This window comes from Panulirus ornatus, chromosome 13 (genome assembly GCF_036320965.1).
Source record: "Panulirus ornatus isolate Po-2019 chromosome 13, ASM3632096v1, whole genome shotgun sequence".
NCBI lineage: Eukaryota > Metazoa > Arthropoda > Malacostraca > Decapoda > Palinuridae > Panulirus > Panulirus ornatus.
The window spans coordinates 60501780-60518486 of NC_092236.1; the positions used below are offsets into that span (position 1 = coordinate 60501780).

Sequence of the window (16707 nt, forward strand, 5' to 3'; positions counted from 1 at the left end):
CAACCAGTCAAGAATACAGTCACCCCCTTTTTTAATAAATTCCACTGCAATACCATCCAAACCTGCTGCCTTGCTGGCTATCATCATCCGCAAAACTTTTACTACCTCTTCTCTGTTTACCAAATCATTTTCCCTAACCCCATCACTTTGCACACCACCTCGACCAAAACACTTTATATCTGCCACTCTATCATCAAACACATTCAACAAACCTTCAAAATACTCACTCCATCTCCTTCTCACATCACCACTACTTGTTGTAACCTCCTCATTAGCCCCCTTCACTGAAGTTCCCATTTGCTCCCTTGTTTTACGCACTTTATTTACCTCCTTCCAGAACATCTTTTTATTCTCCCTAAAATTTAATGATAATCTCTCACCCCAACTCTCATTTGCCCTCTTTTTCACCTCTTGCACCTTTCTCTTGACCTCCTGCCTCTTTCTTTTATACATCTCCCACTCATTTGCATTTTTTCCGTGCAAAAATCGTCCAAATGCCTCTCACTTCTCTTTCACTAATAATCTTACTTCTTCATCCCACCACTCACTACCCTTTCTAATCAACCCACCTCCCACGCTTCTCATGCCACAAGCATCTTTTGCGCAAGCCATCACTGCTTCCCTAAATACATCCCATTCCTCCCCCACTCCCCTTATGTCCTTTGTTCTCACCTTTTTCCATTCTGTACTCAGTCTCTCCTGGTACTTCCTCACACAAATCTCCTTCCCAAGCTCACTTACTCTCACTACCCTCTTCACCCCAACATTCTCTCTTCTTTTCTGAAAACCCATACAAATCTTCACCTTCGCCTCCACAAGATAAACAAGGTAAACAGAGAAGAGGTAGTAAAAGCTTTGTGGAAGATGAAAGCCGGCAAGGCAGCAGGTTTGGATGGTATTGCAGTGGAATTTATTAAAAAAGGGGGGTGACAGTATTATTGACTGGTTGGTAAGGTTATTTAATGTATGTATGACTCATGGTGAGGTGCCTGAGGATTGGCGGAATGCGTGCATAGTGCCATTGCACAAAGGCAAAGGAGATAAGAGTGAGTGCTCAAATTACAGAGGTATAAGTTTGTTGAGTATTCCTGGTAAATTATATGGGAGGGTATTGATTGAGAGGGTGAAGGCATGTACAGAGCATCAGATTGGGGAAGAGCAGTGTGGTTACAGAAGTGGTAGAGGATGTGTGGATCAGGTGTTTGCTTTGAAGAATGTATGTGAGAAATACTTAGAAAAGCAAATGGATTTGTATGTAACATTTATGGATCTGGAGAAGGCATATGATAGAGTTGATAGAGATGCTCTGTGGAAGGTATTAAGAATATATGGTGTGGGAGGCAAGTTGTTAGAAGCAGTGAAAAGTTTTTATCGAGGATGTAAGGCATGTGTACGTGTAGGAAGAGAGGAAAGTGACTGGTTCTCAGTGAATGTAGGTTTGCGGCAGGGGTGTGTGATGTCTCCATGGTTGTTTAATTTGTTTATGGATGGGGTTGTTAGGGAAGTGAATGCAAGAGTTTTGGAAAGAGGGGCAAGTATGAAGTCTGTTGTGGATGAGAGAGCTTGGGAAGTGAGTCAGTTGTTGTTCGCTGATGATACAGTGCTGGTGGCTGATTCATGTGAGAAACTGCAGAAGCTGGTGACTGAGTTTGGTAAAGTTTGTGAAAGAAGAAAGTTAAGAGTAAATGTGAATAAGAGCAAGGTAATTAGGTACAGTAGGGTTGAGGGTCAAGTCAATTGGGAGGTAAGTTTGAATGGAGAAAAACTGGAGGAAGTAAAGTGTTTTAGATATCTGGGAGTGGATCTGGCAGCGAATGGAACCATGGAAGCGGAAGTGGATCATAGGGTGGGGGAGGGGGCGAAAATTCTGGGAGCCTTGAAGAATGTGTGGAAGTCGAGAACATTATCTCGGAAAGCAAAAATGGGTATGTTTGAAGGAATAGTGGTTCCAACAATGTTGTATGGTTGTGAGGCATGGGCTATGGATAGAGTTGTGCGCAGGAGGATGGATGTGCTGGAAATGAGATGTTTGAGGACAATGTGTGGTGTGACGTGGTTTGATCGAGTAAGTAACGTAAGGATAAGAGAGATGTGTGGAAATAAAAAGAGCGTGGCTGGGAGAGCAGAAGAGGGTGTTTTGAAATGGTTTGGGCACATGGAGAGAATGAGTGAGGAAAGATTGACCAAGAGGATATATGTGTCGGAGGTGGAGGGAACGAGGAGAAGAGGGAGACCAAATTGGAGGTGGAAAGATGGAGTGAAAAAGATTTTGTGTGATCGGGGCCTGAACATGCAGGAGGGTGAAAGGAGGGCAAGGAATAGAGTGGATTGGAGCGATGTGGTATACCGGGGTTGACGTGCTGTCAGTGGATTGAATCAGGGCATGTGAGGCGTCTGGGGTAAACCATGGAAAGCTGTGTAGGTATGTATATTTGCGTGTGTGGACGTATGTATATACATGTGTATGGGGGGGGTTGGGCCATTTCTTTCGTCTGTTTCCTTGCGCTACCTCGCAAACGCGGGAGACAGCGACAAAGTATAAAAAAAAATAAGTATAATATTTTTAAACTATTTGCCATTTCCCGCGTTAGCGAGGTAGCGTTAAGAACAGAGGACTGGGCCTTTTTTGGAATATCCTCACCTGGCCCCCTCTGTTCCTTCTTTTGGAAAATTAAAAAAAAAACAAAGAGGGGAGGATTTCCAGCCCCCCGCTCCCTCCCCTTTTAGTCGCCTTCTACGACACGCAGGGAATATGTGGGAAGTATTCTTAATCCCCTATCTCTAGGGATAATATATATATATATATATGTATATATATATATATATATATATATATATATATATATATATATATATATATATATATATATATGTACATATATATATATTTTCATACTATTCGCCATTTCCCGCGATAGCGATGTAGCGTTAAGAACAGAGGACTGGGCCTTTGAGGGAACATCCTCACCTGGCCCCCCTCTTTGTTCCTTCTTTTGGAAAATTAAAAAAAAAACGAGAGGGGAGGATTTCCAGCCCCCGCTCCCTTCCCTTTTAGTCGCCTTCTACGACACACAGGGAATACGTGGGAAGTATTCTTTCTCCCCTATCCCCAGGGATATATATATATTTTTTATTTTGCTTTGTCTCTGTCTCCCTTGCCTGTGAGGTTGTGCAAGGAAACAGACGAAAGAAATGGCCTAACCCACCCCCACACACATGCACACACACATGTCCACACACACAAACACACACACCCACACATCCCAGCGTACACACGTATATACACACACAGACACACACATATACACACATGCACACAATTCACACTGTCTGCCCCTACTCACCCCCATCGCCACCCCGCCATACATGGAATAACTTCCCCCTCCCCCCTCATGTGTGCGAGGCAGCGCCAGGAAAAGACATCAAAGGCCCCTTTCGCTCACACTCAGTCTCCAGCTGTCATGCAATAATGCCCGAAACCACACCTCCCCCTCCACATCCAGGCCCCACAGAACTTCCCATGGTTTACCCCAGACACTACACATGCCCTGATTCAATCCATTGACAGCACGTCAACCCCGGTATACCACATCGATCCAATTCACTCTATTCCTTGCCCACCTTTCACCCCTCCTGCATGTTCAGGCCCCGATCACTCAAAATCTTTTTCACTCCATCTTTCCACCTCCAATTTGGTCTCCCACTTCTCCTCGTTCCCTCCACCTCCGACACATATATCCTCTTGGTCAATCTTTCCTCACTCATTCTCTCCATGTGACCAAACCATTTCAAAACACCCTCTTCTGCTCTCTCAACCACACTCTTTTTATTACCACACATCTCTCATACCCTTTCATTACTCACTTGATCAAACCACTCACACCACATATTGTCCTTAAACATCTCATTGCCAACACATCCACCCTCTCTGCACAACCCTATCTATAGCCCACGTCTCGCAACCATATAACATTGTTGGAACTACTATTCCTTCAAGCATACCTATTTTTGCTCTCCGAGATAACGTTCTCTGCCTCCACACATTCTTCAACACTCCCTAGAACCTTCGCCCCTTCTCCCACCCTTTGACTCACTTCCGCTTCCATGGTTCTATCTGCTGTTAAATCCACTCCCAGATATCTAAAACACATTCACTTCTCCAGTTTTTCTCCATTCAAACTTACCTCCCAGTTGACTTGTCCCTCAACCCTACTGTACCTAATAACCTTGCTCTTATTCACATTTACTCTCAGCTTTCTTCTTTCACACACTTTACCAAACTCAGTCACCAGCTTCTGCAGTTTCTCACCCGAATCAGCCACCAGTGCTGTATCATCAGCAAACAACAACTGACTCAATTCCGAAGCCCTCTCATCGACAACAGACTGCATTCTTACCTCTATCTCTAAAACTCTTGCATTTACCTCCTTAACAGCCCCATCCATAAACAAATTAAACAACCATGGAGACACCAAGCACCCCTGCCGCAAACTGAAATTCACTGGGAACCAATCACTTTCCTTTCTTCCTACTGGTACACATGCCTTACATCCTCAATAAAAACTTTTCACTGCTTCTAGCAACTTACTTCTCACACCATTTACTCTTAATACTATCCTCAGAGCATCTCTATCAACTCTTATGCCTTCTCCAGATCCATAAATGCTACATACAAATCCATTTGTTGTTTTAAGTATTTCTCACATACATTCTTCAAAGCAAACACCTGATCCACACATCCTCTACCACTTCTGAAACCACACAGCTCTTCCCCAATCTGATGTTCTGTACATGCCTTCACCCTCTCAATCAATACCCTCCCATATAACTTCCCAGGAATACTCAACAAATTTATACCTCTGTAATTTGAACACTCACCTTTATCCCCTTTCCCTTTGTACAGTGTCACTATGCATGCATTCCGCCAATCCTCAGGCACTTCATCATGATTCATACATACATTGAATATCCTCACCAATCAGTCAGCAACACAGTCACCCCTTCTTTAATAAATTCCACTACAATACCATCCAAACCAGCCGCATTGCCGGCTTTCATCTTCTGCAAGGCTTTCACTACCTCCTCTTTGCACACTGCCTTGACCAAAACACCCTATATCTGCCACTCTGCCATCTAAGACATTCAACAAGCCTTCAAGATACTCACTCCATCTCCTTCTCACATCACCTCTCCTTGTAATTACCTCCCCATTACCCCCCTTCACCGATGTTCCCATTTGTTCTCTTGTCTTACGCACTGTATTTACCTCATTCCAAAACATCTTTTTATTCTCCCTAAAATTTAACAATGCTCTCTCACTCCAACTTTCATTTGCCCTCTTTTTCTCCTCTTGCTCCTTTCTCTTGACCTCCTGCCTCTTTCTTTTATACATCTCCCAGTCATTTGTACTGTTTCCCTGCAAAAATCATCTAAATGCCTCTCTCATCTCTCTTTCACTAATGATCTTACTTCATCCCACCACTCACTACCCTTTCTAATCTGCCCACCTCCCACCTTTCTCTTGCCACAGGCATCTTTTGTGCAAGCCATCACTGCTTTCCTAAATACATCCCATTCCTCCCCCACTCCCCTTACATCATTTGCTGTCACCTTTTTCCATTCTGCACTCAATCTCTCCTTGCACTTCCTCACACAAGTCTTTTTTCCAAGCTCTTTTACTCTTATCACTGTCTTTACTCCAGCATTCACCTTCGCCCCCACAAGATTATGATCAGACATACCTCCAGTTGCACCTCTCAACACCTTAACATCCAAAAGTCTCTCTTTCACATGCCTTTCAATTAACACGTAATCCATTAAGTACATATAAGTACATATGTGTAAGTTGGAGAGATGGCCAGAGAGTGCTCTGGCCATCTCTCCAACTTACACATATGTACTTATGTATATCTCTCTTTTTAAACCAGATATTCCCGGTCACCAGTTCTTTTTCAGCACACAAATCTACAAACTCTTCGCCCTTTCCATTTACAACACTGAACACCCCATGTACACCAATTATTCACTCAACTGCCACATTACTTATCTTTGCATTCATATCACCCATCACTATAACCTGGTCTCGTGTATCAGAGCTACTAGCACACTCACTTGCCTGCTCCCAAAACACTTGCCTCTCATGATCTTGCTTCTCATGATCAAGTGCATAGGCACCAATGATTACCCATCTCTCTTCATCCACTTTCACTTTTACTCATATCAATCTAGAGTTTACTTTCTCACACTCTATCACACACTCCCACAACTCCTGTTTCAGGAGTAGTGCTACTCCTTCCTTTGCTCTTGTCCTCTCATCAACCCCTGACTTTACTCCCAAAACATTTCCGAACCACCCTTCCCCTCTACCCTTGAGCTTCATTTCACTCAGAGCCAAAACGTCCAGGTTCCTTTCCTCAAACATACTACCTATCTCTCCTTTTTTCTCATCTTCTTTACATCCACACACATTTAGACACCCCAATCTGAGCCTTTGAGGAGGATGAGCACTCCCCACGTGACTCCTTCTGTTTCCCCTTTGAGAAAGTCAAGATACAAGGAGGGGAGTGTTTCTAGCCCCCTGCTCCCATCCCCTTTAGTCGCCTTCTACGTTACGTGGGGAATGTGTATTCTTTGTCCCCTGTCCCCAGGGAATAGATATTTTTTTATTTTTTTTTATCATACTTTGTCGCTGTTCTCCCGCGTTGAGGACAATATGTGGTGTGAGGTGGTTTGATTGAGGAAGTAATGAAAGGGTAAGAGAGATGTGTGGTGGTAAAAAGAGTGTTGTTGAGAGAGCAGAAGAGGGTGTTTTGAAATGGTTTGGTCACATGGAGAGAATGAGTGAGGAAAGACTGACCAAGAGGATATATGTGTCAGAGGTGGAGGGAACGAGGAGAAGTAGGAGACCAAATTGGAGGTGGAAAGATGGAGTGAAAAAGATTTTGAGTGATTGGGGCATGAACATGCCGGAGGGTGAAAGTCGTGCAAGGAATAGAGTGAATTGGAACGATGTAGTATACTGGGGTCGACGTGCTGTCATTGGATTGAACCAGGGCATGTGAAGTGTCTGGGGTAAACCATGGAAAGTTCTGTTGGGCCTGGATGTGGAAAGGGAACTGTGTTTTTGGTGCATTATACATTATACGCTTCATGCTACATATTGTCCTCAAACATCTCATTTCCAGCACATCCACCCTCCTCTGCACAACTCTATCTATAGCCCACACCTCACAACCATATAACATTGTTAGAACCACTATTTGCTTCAAACATACCCATTTTTGCTTTCCGAGATAATGTTCTTGACTTCCACACATTCTTCAATGCTCCAAGAATTTTCGCCCCCTCCCCCACCCTATGATTCACTTCCACTTCCATGGTTCCATCCGCTGCCAAATCCACTCCCAGATATCTAAAACACTTCACTTCCTCCCATTTTTCTCCATTCAAACTTACCTCCCAGTTGACTTGTCCCTCAGCCCTACTGTACCTAATAACCTTGCTCTTATTCACATTTACTCTCAGCATTCTTCTTTCACACACTGTACCAAACTCAGTCACCAGCTTCTGCAGTTTCTCACATGAATCAGCCACCAGCGCTGTATCATCAGCGAACAACAACTGACTCACTTCCCAAGCTCTCTCATCCCCAACAGACTGCATACTTGCCCCTCTTTCCAAAACTCTTGCATTCACCTCCCTAACAACCCCATCCATAAACAAATTAAACAACCATGGAGACATCACACACCCCTGCCGCAAACCTACATTCACTGAGAACCAATCACTACCTCTCTTCCTACACGTACACATGCCTTACATCTTTGATAAAAACTTTTCACTGCTTCTAACAACTTTCCTCCCACACCATATATTCTTAGTACCTTCCACAGAGCATCTCTATCAACTCTATCATATGCCTTCTCCAGATCCATAAATGGCACATACAAATCCATTTGCTTTTCTAAGTATTTCTCACATACATTCTTCAAAGCAAACACCTGATCCACACATCCTCTACCACTTCTGAAACCACACTGCTCTTCCCCAATCTGATGCTCTGTACATGCCTCCACCCTCTCAATCAATACCCTCCCATATAATTTACCAGGAATACTCAACAAACTTATACCTCTAATTTGAGCACTCACTCTTATCCCCTCTGCCTTTGTACAATGGCACTATGCAAGCATTCCGCCAATCCTCAGGCACCTCACCATGAATCATACACACATTAGATAACCTTACCAACCAGTCAAGAATACAGTCACCCCCTTTTTTAATAAATTCCACTGCAATACCATCCAAACCTGCTGCCTTGCTGGCTATCATCATCCGCAAAACTTTTACTACCTCTTCTCTGTTTACCAAATCATTTTCCCTAACCCCATCACTTTGCACACCACCTCGACCAAAACACTTTATATCTGCCACTCTATCATCAAACACATTCAACAAACCTTCAAAATACTCACTCCATCTCCTTCTCACATCACCACTACTTGTTGTAACCTCCTCATTAGCCCCCTTCACTGAAGTTCCCATTTGCTCCCTTGTTTTACGCACTTTATTTACCTCCTTCCAGAACATCTTTTTATTCTCCCTAAAATTTAATGATAATCTCTCACCCCAACTCTCATTTGCCCTCTTTTTCACCTCTTGCACCTTTCTCTTGACCTCCTGCCTCTTTCTTTTATACATCTCCCACTCATTTGCATTTTTTCCGTGCAAAAATCGTCCAAATGCCTCTCACTTCTCTTTCACTAATAATCTTACTTCTTCATCCCATTACTCACTACCCTTTCTAATCAACCCACCTCCCACGCTTCTCATGCCACAAGCATCTTTTGCGCAAGCCATCACTGCTTCCCTAAATACATCCCATTCCTCCCCCACTCCCCTTATGTCCTTTGTTCTCACCTTTTTCCATTCTGTACTCAGTCTCTCCTGGTACTTCCTCACACAAATCTCCTTCCCAAGCTCACTTACTCTCACTACCCTCTTCACCCCAACATTCTCTCTTCTTTTCTGAAAACCCATACAAATCTTCACCTTCGCCTCCACAAGATAAACAAGGTAAACAGAGAAGAGGTAGTAAAAGCTTTGTGGAAGATGAAAGCCGGCAAGGCAGCAGGTTTGGATGGTATTGCAGTGGAATTTATTAAAAAAGGGGGTGACAGTATTATTGACTCGTTGGTAAGGTTATTTAATGTATGTATGACTCATGGTGAGGTGCCTGAGGATTGGCGGAATGCGTGCATAGTGCCATTGCACAAAGGCAAAGGAGATAAGAGTGAGTGCTCAAATTACAGAGGTATAAGTTTGTTGAGTATTCCTGGTAAATTATATGGGAGGGTATTGATTGAGAGGGTGAAGGCATGTACAGAGCATCAGATTGGGGAAGAGCAGTGTGGTTACAGAAGTGGTAGAGGATGTGTGGATCAGGTGTTTGCTTTGAAGAATGTATGTGAGAAATACTTAGAAAAGCAAATGGATTTGTATGTAACATTTATGGATCTGGAGAAGGCATATGATAGAGTTGATAGAGATGCTCTGTGGAAGGTATTAAGAATATATGGTGTGGGAGGCAAGTTGTTAGAAGCAGTGAAAAGTTTTTATCGAGGATGTAAGGCATGTGTACGTGTAGGAAGAGAGGAAAGTGACTGGTTCTCAGTGAATGTAGGTTTGCGGCAGGGGTGTGTGATGTCTCCATGGTTGTTTAATTTGTTTATGGATGGGGTTGTTAGGGAAGTGAATGCAAGAGTTTTGGAAAGAGGGGCAAGTATGAAGTCTGTTGTGGATGAGAGAGCTTGGGAAGTGAGTCAGTTGTTGTTCGCTGATGATACAGTGCTGGTGGCTGATTCATGTGAGAAACTGCAGAAGCTGGTGACTGAGTTTGGTAAAGTTTGTGAAAGAAGAAAGTTAAGAGTAAATGTGAATAAGAGCAAGGTAATTAGGTACAGTAGGGTTGAGGGTCAAGTCAATTGGGAGGTAAGTTTGAATGGAGAAAAACTGGAGGAAGTAAAGTGTTTTAGATATCTGGGAGTGGATCTGGCAGCGAATGGAACCATGGAAGCGGAAGTGGATCATAGGGTGGGGGAGGGGGCGAAAATTCTGGGAGCCTTGAAGAATGTGTGGAAGTCGAGAACATTATCTCGGAAAGCAAAAATGGGTATGTTTGAAGGAATAGTGGTTCCAACAATGTTGTATGGTTGTGAGGCATGGGCTATGGATAGAGTTGTGCGCAGGAGGATGGATGTGCTGGAAATGAGATGTTTGAGGACAATGTGTGGTGTGACGTGGTTTGATCGAGTAAGTAACGTAAGGATAAGAGAGATGTGTGGAAATAAAAAGAGCGTGGCTGGGAGAGCAGAAGAGGGTGTTTTGAAATGGTTTGGGCACATGGAGAGAATGAGTGAGGAAAGATTGACCAAGAGGATATATGTGTCGGAGGTGGAGGGAACGAGGAGAAGAGGGAGACCAAATTGGAGGTGGAAAGATGGAGTGAAAAAGATTTTGTGTGATCGGGGCCTGAACATGCAGGAGGGTGAAAGGAGGGCAAGGAATAGAGTGGATTGGAGCGATGTGGTATACCGGGGTTGACGTGCTGTCAGTGGATTGAATCAGGGCATGTGAGGCGTCTGGGGTAAACCATGGAAAGCTGTGTAGGTATGTATATTTGCGTGTGTGGACGTATGTATATACATGTGTATGGGGGGGGTTGGGCCATTTCTTTCGTCTGTTTCCTTGCGCTACCTCGCAAACGCGGGAGACAGCGACAAAGTATAAAAAAAAATAAGTATAATATTTTTAAACTATTTGCCATTTCCCGCGTTAGCGAGGTAGCGTTAAGAACAGAGGACTGGGCCTTTTTTGGAATATCCTCACCTGGCCCCCTCTGTTCCTTCTTTTGGAAAATTAAAAAAAAAACAAAGAGGGGAGGATTTCCAGCCCCCCGCTCCCTCCCCTTTTAGTCGCCTTCTACGACACGCAGGGAATATGTGGGAAGTATTCTTAATCCCCTATCTCTAGGGATAATATATATATATATATATGTATATATATATATATATATATATATATATATATATATATATATATATATATATATATATATATGTACATATATATATATTTTCATACTATTCGCCATTTCCCGCGATAGCGATGTAGCGTTAAGAACAGAGGACTGGGCCTTTGAGGGAACATCCTCACCTGGCCCCCCTCTTTGTTCCTTCTTTTGGAAAATTAAAAAAAAAACGAGAGGGGAGGATTTCCAGCCCCCGCTCCCTTCCCTTTTAGTCGCCTTCTACGACACACAGGGAATACGTGGGAAGTATTCTTTCTCCCCTATCCCCAGGGATATATATATATTTTTTATTTTGCTTTGTCTCTGTCTCCCTTGCCTGTGAGGTTGTGCAAGGAAACAGACGAAAGAAATGGCCTAACCCACCCCCACACACATGCACACACACATGTCCACACACACAAACACACACACCCACACATCCCAGCGTACACACGTATATACACACACAGACACACACATATACACACATGCACACAATTCACACTGTCTGCCCCTACTCACCCCCATCGCCACCCCGCCATACATGGAATAACTTCCCCCTCCCCCCTCATGTGTGCGAGGCAGCGCCAGGAAAAGACATCAAAGGCCCCTTTCGCTCACACTCAGTCTCCAGCTGTCATGCAATAATGCCCGAAACCACACCTCCCCCTCCACATCCAGGCCCCACAGAACTTCCCATGGTTTACCCCAGACACTACACATGCCCTGATTCAATCCATTGACAGCACGTCAACCCCGGTATACCACATCGATCCAATTCACTCTATTCCTTGCCCACCTTTCACCCCTCCTGCATGTTCAGGCCCCGATCACTCAAAATCTTTTTCACTCCATCTTTCCACCTCCAATTTGGTCTCCCACTTCTCCTCGTTCCCTCCACCTCCGACACATATATCCTCTTGGTCAATCTTTCCTCACTCATTCTCTCCATGTGACCAAACCATTTCAAAACACCCTCTTCTGCTCTCTCAACCACACTCTTTTTATTACCACACATCTCTCCAACCCTTTCATTACTTACTCAATCAAACCACCTCACACCACATATTGTCCTTAAACATCTCATTGCCAACACATCCACCCTCTTCCACACAACCCTATCCGTAGCCCACTCCTCACAACCATATAACATTGTTGGAACTACTATTCCTTCAAGCATACCTATTTTTGCTCTCTGAGATAACGTTCTTGCCTCCCACACATTCTTCAACGCTCCTAGAACCTTTGACCCTTCTCCACCCTTTGACTCACTTCTGCTTCCATGGTTCTATCCGCTGTTAAATCCACTCCCAGATATCTAAAACACATTACTTCCTCCAGTTTTTCTCCATTCAAATTTACCTCCCAATTAACTTGTCCCTCAACCCAACTGAACCTAATAACCTTGCTCTTATTTACATTTACTCTCAGCTTTCTTCTTTCACACACTTTACCAAACTTAGTCACCAGCGTCTGCAGTTTCTCACCCGAATCAGTCACCAGTGCTGTATCATCAGCAAGCAACAACTGACTCACTTCCCAAGCCCTCTCATCAACAACAGACTGCATACTTGCCCCTCTCTCCAAAACTCTTGTATTCACCTCCCTAACAACCCCATCCATAAACAAATTAAACAACCCTGGAGACATCATGCACCCCTGCCACAAACCGACATTCACTGGGAACCAATCATTTTCCTCTCTTCCTACTCATACACATGCCTTACATCCTCGATAAAAAATTTTCACTGCATCTAACATCTTACCTCCCACACCATATACTCTTAATACCTTCTAAGAGCATCTCTGTGAACTCTAACATATGCCTTCTCCGGGACAATGTGTGGTGTGAAGTGGTTTGATTGAGTAAGTAATGAAAAGATAAGAGAGACGTGTGGTTATAAAAAGAGTGTGGCTGAGAGAGCAGAAGAAGGTATGTTGAAATGGTTTGGACATATGTAGAGAATGATTGAGGAAAGATTGGCAAAGAGGATATATGTGTCAGAGGTGGAGGGAACAAGGGAAAGTGGGAGACCAAATTGGAGGCGGAAGGATGGAGTGAAATAGATTGGCGTGCTGTCTGTGGGCTAAACCAATGCATGTGAAGTGTCTGGGATAAACAATGGAAATGTCCTTGGAGCCCAGATGTGGAAAGGGAGCTGTGGTTTTCAGTGCATTATACATGACAGGTAGAGACTGAGTGTAAATGAATGTGGCCTATTTTGTCTGTTTTCCTGGTGCTACCTCAATGAAGCTTGGGGTAGCAATGCTGTTTCCTGTGGGGTGGTGTAACGCCAGTAATGGATAAAGGCAAGCAAGTGTGAATATGTACATGTGTATATATGTACATGCCATTTTCCCTGTGGACTCATAGGAATATGTATATGTGTGTGTATGTGTGTATATGTAAGTATATGTTGATATGTATATGCATTTATATTTGCATATATGGGTGTTTTATATATTCGTGTATATGAGTGAATGGGCCACTCTTTGTCTGTTTCCTGATGCTACCTCGCTGGTGCAGGAAACAGCAATTATGATAAATATAAATATGAATATATCTATTATACTTGATCGCTGTTTCCCACGTCAACAAGGTAGCCAGGAAACAGACAAAGAAAGAATGGCCCATCCTTTCATATTTGCATATATACACATAAACACCCATACATGCACATATACATACATATATACATATCATCATATACACATTTACATATTCATTCCTGCTTGCCTTCATCTATTCCTGATGCTACCCCATCCCACAGGAAACAGCATCACTTCTCCCTGTTTCAGCAAGGTAGCACCAGGAAAACAGACAAAAAGGCCACATTCATTCACACTCAGTCTCTAGTTCTCATGTGTCATGCACTGAAACCACAGCTCCCTATCCACATCCAGGCCCCACAGACTTTTCCAGATGTTTCACATTCCCTGGTTCAGTCCATTGACAGCACTTCGACCTCAGTATACCACATCATTCCAATTCACTCTATTCCTCACACTCAATCAAACCACCAGACACCACATATTGTCCTCAGACATTTCATTTCCAATACATCCTCCCTCCTCTGCACAACGTTATCTATAGCCCATGCCACGCAATCATATGATATTGTTGAAACTACTATTCCTTCAAACATACTCATTTTTGCTCTCCAAGATAATGTTCTCTCTTTCCACACATTCTTTCGTTGCTCCCAGAACCTTTCCCCCTCCCCCATCCTATGACTCATTTCCACTTCCATGGTTCCATTCACTGCTAAGTCCACTCCCAGATATGTAAAACACTTCACTTCCTTCAATTTATCTCCATTCAAATTTATATCCCTACATACCTCCCATAGCAACCTGTCTGTTAACAGATTGAATAGCCTTAGGGACATCTCATCATAAGATTCAGTAACCCTCTTCCTTTTCTAATCTCATGCATACCCTACTTTTCCAGTGAAAACTCCTCACTGCGTTTTTGTTTCTGCTCATCTCATGTATACATAGCATCTTCTGTTAGGCATCTCTGTCAGCCTTATCATACACATTCTCTCGTTTCATATACCATGCTCTTATGTCAATTACTTCTCACCCAAATTCTACCCTGCAAACAGCTAGTCCACACATCCTCTGTCACTTGTGAAGCTACATTTCTTCTCCCAAGTCAGATGCTCTTTGCATGCAACCATCTCTGTCAAAGGGGACAGAAGTGATTTCTTGAATTGCAGATGTTTGAGTCTGTTGTTACCTGCTTATGTGTTTCAGAACATCTGATTTAATTGTTAATGAGTATTTCCTCTTAAAACTGTATTTTGTCTCAAATGAAATATCACAGAGTTCTGAATGAAATAGACCTGGTTTAGTCTTGTTGGACATTAGGTAGTTTTTCATTCTCATGTAAAGTTTAAATGTAGATTCTTTTCCTTAAAGATGGGAAGCACCATATCTCTAATAAGGAGATTGGCTTTTCCTGTAATTGGCTGCACCACATATAACAATGAACATTCTCTTCTGTTTTTCCTAGATTGGAATAAATCCAGGGCTGACTGCAGCTCACAAGGGACATCATTATGCAGGACCTGGTAACCATTTTTGTGAGTATCATCAGCCTTTTATATGCTGTTTTGATGTATGCTTTTATTATTGTTTTGTTGTATATCTTTTTATATTTTTAGAGTTTGCAACTAGATGTAAACTTTCAGTCCTTTATTTGCCAGTCTGTTTCTTTTTTTTTTGTGTGGAATTTTTTACCTGATAATAGATAACCCTTTGAGAACCTTTATTAGAAATTTTGTGAGAATACATTGAACCCATCTTCCACTGATCTGTTACTTATTTCTGTATTTATACTTTTTTATATTTGTTTGTCATTTCATGCATTAGCAAGATATCAACATCAGAACAGATGAAGACTGGCCTCATTTTCTCACATACATTCTATCTAACATGTAAAATATACCAAAACTAGAGCCCTCTGCCCACAGGCTTTTCTGGGGTTTTCCTTGACTGCTGGTTATGCCCTAGTTGGCTTTTGACAGCACATTTGCCTCTATATACCACATTTTGCTCCACTTTGTTCCATCCATTCACACCTCACCCTGTTTGGATGTTCAGGCCCCTATTTTATTCAAAGCATCTTTGGCTCCATCCTTCCATCTCTAATTTGATCTTGCCCTTCTTTTTCCCTCCACTTCTGACACATATACCTTTTTAGTCAATGCCTCCTCACTCATCCTCTCCATATTTCCAAACCATTTCTCCTCATTTCTTCAGTATTCTTAACATCATTTTTCTTACTGCCACATTACTACCACATTCTTACCCTGTCATTTCTTTCATGATTGAATCTCCTCACATCACACATTGTCCCCAAGAATTTCATTTCCAACTCATCCATTACAGTTTGTACTTTTTTGTGTAGGGCCCATGCCTTGCATCCATACAGCACTGTCAGAACTATTGTGATATCAGACTTACCCATCTTTGCCCACATAGTCAATCCCACACACCCCAATGCACTTAGGATCTGTGACCTCCTCACTCACCCTATGGTTCACTTTATTTCTAATTGTTCCATCCATTACCATGACTGCTCCCATGTATCTAAAACATCCCACTTTCTCTGGGTACACTTCATATGAACTATATTCAGACTGACCTGTCTCTGTACCCAGGTAAATCTCATATTCTTACTTTTATTCACCTGAACTCTTAATATCCCCATTCCATGCACACTCACAAACTCAGGCACCAGTTTCTACAGATTCTCACTTAAGAGTGCTATCAAAGCTCTGTCATCTGTAAACAACAGCAAACTCACTTCCCAGGCTCCCATAACCCCCAGCTGACTGAAGACCTGCAGCTCTCCAAAGTCCTCACATTATCATGCCTCACCATCACATTCATAATGATATATTTTTTCATGCTTGTTGCCATTCCCACGTAGCAAGGTATTACTACAAACAGATGAAGAGTGGCCACATTTGCTCACATCTACTCTCTTAACTGTTGATTATAATGCACTGAAACAAGAGACCTTTATCACAACCAAACCCCATAGACCTTTTCATGGTTTCCTGTGACTGCTACATGCGCTCTGGTTCAGGCAATTGACTACACATCTTCCCCTTTATACCACATCACTG

At 42.8% G+C, this 16707-nt stretch overlaps 1 protein-coding gene across 5 annotated transcripts in view; it reads left to right on the forward strand.

Annotated features, from left to right (window-relative positions):
* The window catches only part of LOC139752961 (uncharacterized), a 127221-nt gene that overhangs the window by 68574 nt on the left and 41940 nt on the right, over positions 1 to 16707 (forward strand). For all 5 annotated transcript variants that reach the window (XM_071669092.1, XM_071669088.1, XM_071669089.1 and 2 more), the window contains exon 10: positions 15087 to 15156. In XM_071669092.1, coding sequence (XP_071525193.1) covers positions 15087 to 15156 — 70 coding nt within the window. The remainder of the gene's footprint in view (positions 1 to 15086; positions 15157 to 16707) is intronic.